The 7,388-nt window shown below is 31.4% G+C and overlaps 2 protein-coding genes across 4 annotated transcripts; one reads left to right on the top strand and one right to left on the bottom strand.

The window, feature by feature from the left end:
- The first annotated feature begins 1,142 nt into the window (after nt 1-1,142).
- On the top strand, nt 1,143-3,095 carry LOC108747108 (protoporphyrinogen oxidase). Its single transcript, XM_018484374.1, has 2 exons — nt 1,143-2,399; nt 2,609-3,095. The coding sequence occupies exons 1-2, from the start codon at nt 1,290-1,292 to the stop codon at nt 2,930-2,932; spliced, it is 1,434 nt and encodes a 477-aa protein (XP_018339876.1). The 5' UTR covers nt 1,143-1,289; the 3' UTR covers nt 2,933-3,095.
- Nucleotides 2,824-4,924, bottom strand: LOC108747110 (transcription initiation factor TFIID subunit 13). 3 transcript variants are annotated; one of them, XM_018484378.1, is made up of 4 exons: nt 4,898-4,924; nt 4,309-4,546; nt 3,829-3,930; nt 2,824-2,893 (listed from the first exon to the last, which is right to left on the bottom strand). In XM_018484378.1, the coding sequence occupies exons 1-4, from the start codon at nt 4,922-4,924 to the stop codon at nt 2,889-2,891; spliced, it is 372 nt and encodes a 123-aa protein (XP_018339880.1). In that variant the 3' UTR covers nt 2,824-2,888. The 3 variants fall into 3 exon arrangements, with proteins under 3 accessions (XP_018339880.1, XP_018339879.1, XP_018339878.1); XM_018484377.1 differs by lacking the exon at nt 2,824-2,893 and adding an exon at nt 3,472-3,513; XM_018484376.1 differs by lacking the exon at nt 2,824-2,893 and having other exon boundaries at nt 3,545-3,930.
- Between the last annotated feature and the right edge of the window lie 2,464 nt (nt 4,925-7,388).

Genomic DNA, 7,388 nt, shown 5'->3' with positions numbered 1-7,388 from the left:
TCCGTACTATCGCTACTATCCGTAGACAGTAAGCTCGCACTCGTCACATATAGAGTGCAGAGTTTCCTGGCGTTTGTTCACGTTTGCTCACGTTTGCTCACACTATTGTTGCAACATCTCACGAAACGGGCGACACGGCGACGTCAGTCAATGGTCAATTCCAGAAAGAGACCATAAGAGACCACCAATCCTCGCTCGTACGAGTGTATGTATTGTATGACGTCTAACGACGTCGTGTCTAACGACTTTGCGCGTCTAGATATAACTCGTGCATCGTGATTAACTGATTATTGGAATGTTATTTTTCCCGGGAAATTAAGAATCTCTATCTTTCCCGGTGATTTTTCTTGAAATTTTTTTAAATATCAAAAGATATGAAAAAGAGATAGGAATATTAAATTATTACTTAAATTATTACATTGGAAAAGTATTATTTAAATGTATAATTTGTAAAACGCTTTTATTTAAAATTATATTAACAAAAGAAGAATATAATCGAATCTATATAGATTTTGTATCAATCTATTATTTAGCACAAAACTTAATAAACTTGTATGAATTAATTAATAATGGTTTTTTCCTTCACGAATGATAGATATTCTATTACATTTTTTTACAAACTGATATTTCTTTCAATAATTTTCACTCTTATTTTTCTTGTTAATCGGATTGTCACGCAACTGCGAGATATGATGCACAAATAAAGAAAATTTATATCTGGAAATATTCGATAATAGATGAATGCGCGAATCAAATACGCTGCAAAGTACAACACTGGCAATCATATAAGTCTTCTTATGTACTGTGGCTGTAATTTTTTCATAGAATGTTTTATTTGTGAGAAAACAATTGTATTTCATTTAGAAATTTAATTTAAAGGAAGCGAGAATAGAAAGTTTGAAGCAAAAAGATAACAATACAGCTAAAAGGAGCGATCTCGTATTTCGTACGTATTTCTGCCTGTTAAACATAACCTTAGTTATTATCTCTAAAGCGCCTTTTTAAAAATCTTCTAAAAATTAATTATTTTATCGTTGTTCCTGTTATTTTTTCAGCAACACACTTCTATAAGACGCACTAAATAAATCATTATTCTACAAATGATTCAGCATGAGTTTATTTTATTTGAATAAGTTGGTTCTTATATTTTATACAATAATAATACATATAAATATATATTTGTACAATAAAGTAAAATATTGTAAAGTCCTATTTGTTAATCACCTAATATTGTGCTGACTGCTGATTATTGTGTTCAAATTATTTATCGGAGTTATTGAGCTATTAAAATGACAGTAATACTAGGAGGTGGCATATCAGGGCTGTCAGCAGCATATTATGCTATTCACAATACAAGACTTTCGTCTGTTATTTTACTGGAGGCTTCTAATCGCTTGGGTGGGTGGATACGTAGTAGAAGCTCACCAAGTGGAGCGATTTTCGAGCAAGGACCAAGAACTATAAGACCATCTGGTTTATCTGGGATGATCACCCTCGATTTGGTAGAGCGTCTGCAATTAAATGACAAATTAATTCATGCTGATAGGAATCATATTGCAAAGAATCGATTCATTTACATGGATGAGACATTGCATGTTGTACCACGTACCTTAAAAGATATCTTCACACCCTCGTCGCTTGGTACCTTGATAAACTACATATGGATGGATTTGAGGGCTCCTAAAGTATTTAAGGAGGACGAAAGCATTCACAGCTTCGTTCAGAGGAAGTTTGGCCAGGATATTGCAGATAACTGGATCAGCCCTATGATCTGTGGGATCTGTGGGGGAGATGCACATGAAATAAGCGTCAATATGATTTTTCTATTCAAATACCTGTTTGAGATGGAACAGAAACATGGCTCGATAATGAAAGGCGTGGTAGTAGACCTATTGAAAAAGCTTTTTTCGATAGGCAGTTTATATCATAGAATGAAGGTTGACAAAATGCTTGTAGCAAGATTACCGACCTTGCCGAGGAGATCGCGAAACGAACATTGGTTGATGTGGGGCTTGCAAGGAGGACTCGAGCAATTACCTTTGGCACTAGCCGATTATGTTAAGAGTCGAGGAGTGATGATACAGACTGAGAAAAAGTGTGAAAAACTTACATTTAAATCAGATCGCGTAGAACTGTCGGTTAATGGCAATCTTCAGGAATGTTCACGCGTTATTTCAAGCTTATGCGCAAAGGACTTAGCCGAGCTATTGCAAGAACAACATCCTAAACTGTCGGCGGAATTGAAAGCGATACCTACCGTAACGATGGGAGTAGTTAATCTTGAATTCCAGGGAGATGTATTACCTTTCCAAGCATTCGGCTTCCTCGTACCGCCAAAAGAAAATCTGCCTCTGTTAGGTGTAATCTTTGACTCCTGTATATTCCCTGGATCTTCCACAGTATGCACACATATCTCCAAACAATTTTACTATTTGCTTTTTAGTTATGTAATTCACTCACAGTACGATTCAATCTTTATTTCTAATATAATTTTTATTTTTATGTGTACTACACTTATAAATTAGAATTATAAATTATGCAACATGTAAAAAAAAAAAATATTTTTCAATGATAATAAATTAACGTATAAAATATGACTATGATTTAGGTATTGACGGTGATGATGGGAGGTGCATGGTTCGAGAAATATTTCGGGTCAAATCCATCGAAAGAACAATTGTTAACGACGGCGATTAATCACACCAAGAATATCTTACAAATCGAAGAGGAACCAATCGCATACAACGTTGCCGTTCTCAAGGACTGTATTCCACAACACGTCGTGGGTCATAACGCCCGTGTAAAACGCATCCATGATTATATTTCCGCACATCATATTCCCCTGGCACTGTGCGGTTCTTCTTATCAAGGTGTGGGACTTAATGATGTTATTCTGTCAGCAAAACAGGCTGTTTATAATGTTGCAAAATAATTGCAAAATCGCTTGATTTGAAAATGGTAGGTAACTAATAATGGCACACATAAAAAATAAATCAAGAAAAACTACATGCAAACGCTGTCCATGCCGAATCATACCAAATCATGCAAAAAAATCATGTTACAAAGTTAAAATAAAAACATAATCTTTGAATGAAATATAGTCCGTAATGTAAATGATAATAATAGTAAATAAATATTTTGTTGTGCAAAAATAAAAATACGATACGAAAATATATATTAGAAGAGTTGTAGTTGTATTAAATGTACAGTATGTATGTTATTCTGCGAAATATAACGTAACTTTATTAAGAGTATTAATGTACAAATAAAGCATATATATAAAATTTTCCGAAGAGCTAACAAAAAAATTTGTTTTGCATAATATAAAAAAGGCATTTCTCGAAAATGATATTTTCTGCTTTTCATTATGTTCTTATCAATTAATATATTTTGCAGTAGTGTAAAATTATTTTAATATTTTATTATTTATTTATTGAAAAATTTACTCTATCTACTGCTTTTTTTTAGCTGAACAGTTTATATTTAGGAACATAAAAAAATTTTACTATTTATCTGTAACAAAAGATAGTAATAAAGTGTCTGCCTGCAAACAATTATATAAAGTTATTGCAAACTAAAGCGACGTTATCCCAGCAATAAATGTAATTAATCAAAAACAATTGCTTTACTCGAAATGTATATGCGGAGCAATTATGTAATCAAACAAACTGCATTAATACTACTTGCAAATTGAACATGCTGATTTGAAAAATTCTCTTAATTAAATAAATGATTCAAGTAGATTAATACAAACTTATATACGCATTCAATTTTTACATTCGTTGATGGATATAACATTACAATCGTATGTCTAATCTTTGACAGTACCTGCATATTTAACCTCATCAAAAGCCTTTCTTGCTTTCTTAAGTTCCTCGTTCATTGTTAAAAGATCTTTCACTCTGGCATATTTCCTGGAATCCTTTCTTACTGCAAATATAAACAAATTAATAAATTATAAACTGGAAAAAATAATATATTAAAAATATCTCTTCTATAAAAAACAGAAAGCTTACAATTTACATATTTATTTAGATATTTAGGTACTTAATCCTTTTATAATAAGGTGAATTCTCAAGATATCTAAAAAAGTTGGATTGAATCAAACCCTGAATGCTGTTTTGTTCATATTTCATCTAATCAATATAACAAAATAGATAAAAAGAAGTTAATAATATATATCATAAAACTTCTTTGTTAAACAGTGCATGGGTTTTGTAAAACAGACAAAGCTGGAGATTGCATCCGACTCTCCTTACAACTAGAAGGATTAAGAATATTTTTTAATTAAATATAAAATTCTCTTACCTAAAAATACAATATCTTCCACTTGAACTCGTCCTGTGCGTCCAATCTCCATAGCTCGATGTGTCATTTCTGTTATGAATTCGATAACCAAATCCTCCAACAGGTCGACGCTTTCTGTATAAGGATTCTGATCGTCGCCGAAGCCATACATCATGCAGCGCAGTTCCTTGGAAAAGAGCCGTTTTCTTCCTCCAGGCAGAGTCCCGCCGATTGGAATTTCTGCCTCTTCATCCTCAAACTGTCAACATAGACAAGTATAAGTATATAGCAAGAAAAATGATTGTAATAAATAATTGATTTCCAATTATTTACAAGAACTTATTATTATATTGTATAAAATTATAAAGTTCCTTGAATGGATTTTTTTTTTTAGAAAAATATATTTACTTCTTTTAATTAATCATCTATAAACTATATTTAGAAAAAAAATAATGCATTAATTAAAGTAAAGTGTTTTCACAGGAAATTCACAATGTATTCGGCTCTATTTATACTACAAATTTATAATGTATATAATATTATTTATGTTCATAAATAAATATAATAATGGAATTTAAATTTATGTAAGAAAAATAATAAAAGTAAACACCTGTTCAAAATTTTCTTCTGCAGACATCGTTTTGTAGGTTATAAGTTTAAAATTTTCCAACAGTTTTAGTTGTTTGTTCTTTGTATTTCTTTTTTACATCTTAGCTAACCACATAATTATTTTTAATGTATTAAATATATAAATAAATATTCTATCGATCGATTTCACGATTTATCACAACAAACAGAAACCTGAGAGAGGAAGATATGAGAGCCTTTTTCTGTAACTGCAAAATGTCCCCGCGCACTACTGGCCTCTGAAGAAATGGATGTAAACTACATAACAATATCAATTTTTTTTGGTGCTTCCGATGAAAATAAATCGCTGAAATCGTTGAAATTTTTATTATAACGAATTCGGCAGACTGCACTAGTAGGATTTATTTCTATCAGGAGTACCGCAAAAAGTGGATATTGTCGTAAATTGTATATTTAAATTCGCAATGCAATATATGCAATGCGAGATTTATTGAATTCTAAGTATATTAAAAATATGATATCTATTGAAATAAAACAATGATTTGTAATTCCTATATTCTATATACAAGTTCTATAAACAGTGAGAGCAAAAAGTATACAAGGAAATTTTTTAGAAAAAAAATTTTATGGAAAATAAACATTAGTTAAATACATTCTGTTCTAACATAAACAAATAAGCTTTGCATGTATTCCTGATTTTAGGAGCTAAATTTTTTGATTGTACGAATACTTTTTAAGCATTCAAACAATATAATTTTTAATTTTTGATTATTTTTCAGATGATATATTGTCTATAATTAATACACATCTTTTTGGTATATATAATTTTAAGAAACGTACAGTTTTTAATCTTTACGAGTAAATTGTTAATTACCCAACAAGAAATAATTGTCAATTAAACGTCGAAATAATGTCAAATTAGTGTCGAAATTATCATATCGATGATAACAAATCTAAAAAATAAAGCAAAAACCGTGCAATAAAGACTATTTATTAGAGAATATTAATACTTTTCGCTTTAAAGCTGTATTAATTTAGCGCAAATTGTTTCGCAATATTAAGAAAATTTGCATGTATATAAATTTATATATAGAATATTATCAATCTTTATATTTAAGTATGAGAGAAACGTTGAAAAGAATAGTGAAAATTCAGACATAATGTTGGAATATCCAAAATATATCTCACGCGAATAATTATTAATTACATTTAATAGAACCATGCAAGTAAAATACGATTGAATAAATCGGTACAAGTGCCAGAGATGCCACAAAGCAAAGCGCGAAATGTACGGCGATACTCGTTTGTCAAAATCATGTAAAATACAAATAATTGAATAAACCGTTGAATATTTTTCGTACGCAGTAATTGGGTGTAATCTAAACAAACGAAAAGCGAGGGGGAACGTGCCGAGCGGAAAAAACCAGGGTAAGGGACGCGCGGAGAGAAGCGAGGGGAAGGCTCGCGCGGCAAAAAGCGGTGGGGAGCGTACCTATGTCGCTACGTCATCACTTCGGCATTCGCTCGGCGCCCGCTGAGGGAGACGGATGGGTGACACAGTCGCTACAGGTGTCGCGCTATAATCTACGAAAATTCGATATTCACGAAAGCAAATTGATGATTAATTATGTAAGGATGTCCAAATAGTAATGTCGCTCAAACTAAGGTGTGTACTAAGAGTTATATCTCAATCTTGATTACTCTTTTTGATGTTTTACATTCATATAAAGATTAATAATAAATTATACATTTTTTAAATAAAGATAAACGCAATGTTTTTATATTATAAACCAATTTGGACTAAATATTATAATGGATATACTAGTAAATAGAATTTATATTATACATTTACAGATATATAAATTAGAGATATCTAAGGGCGGTATTCGTTCTTATTTCAAGTCTGTCTTAAGTAATGTCTTAAGACGCTTCCCGACCAATACGGTCCTCTGATTCGAGATTTCTTAAAATTGTATTTAAGACGGTCTTGAATATAAGCTCTGACTATGAATACCGGTCTGTAAGATATACTCGTAGATGAGTTGTGTGCGTAACAAATTTAGAAGAAATAAAATGTAATTCGTATAATAAAGCATCGTGTAATATTCATCGAAGAATATTAAAACGCAACAAGTAGATTATTTTACTGATTTTGTAATATGTGTTAACGGTAATATTTCGAGTTAGATGATCGGCGCGTGACCTTGAAGTGGGGATGACACGGGGTGGCACGGAGCTGCGCGTCATATTTACGCATAGTTACTACGCAATCATTCCGTTGTAATATAAATAATAGCTATATATATAGCTATATATATATATATTTTTCAGATTATCTTCCCTCTCAAGGGTACACCTTGACGTGGTGGGAGGGCTCAGTAGCCAGAGGATATTTTCACGAATAGAAGGTTTTTCTCAAGTGTCTAAAAATTTTTCGATATATCTGAATATATATATCTAGATAAATTTTTAGAGATATTGAGTAAAATCGTTCTCTTCGTGTAAAAATCCTG

Source organism: Trachymyrmex septentrionalis, unplaced genomic scaffold (genome assembly GCF_001594115.1).
Source record: "Trachymyrmex septentrionalis isolate Tsep2-gDNA-1 unplaced genomic scaffold, Tsep1.0 scaffold191, whole genome shotgun sequence".
NCBI lineage: Eukaryota > Metazoa > Arthropoda > Insecta > Hymenoptera > Formicidae > Trachymyrmex > Trachymyrmex septentrionalis.
This window is presented reverse-complemented; position numbering and strand designations above follow the sequence as displayed.

Coding starts and splice junctions, on each gene's coding strand:
- LOC108747108 (XM_018484374.1), top strand. CDS start 1,290: ATGACAGTAATACTAGGAGGTGGCATATCAGGGCTGTCAGCAGCATAT. Junction 2,400..2,608: donor TATTCCCTGGATCTTCCACA/GTATGCACACAT, acceptor ACTATGATTTAG/GTATTGACGGTGATGATGGG.
- LOC108747110 (XM_018484376.1), bottom strand. CDS start 4,924: ATGTCTGCAGAAGAAAATTTTGAACAG. Junction 4,547..4,897: donor CAGAAGAAAATTTTGAACAG/GTGTTTACTTTT, acceptor CTATGTTGACAG/TTTGAGGATGAAGAGGCAGA. Junction 3,931..4,308: donor GGAAGATATTGTATTTTTAG/GTAAGAGAATTT, acceptor TTATATTTGCAG/TAAGAAAGGATTCCAGGAAA.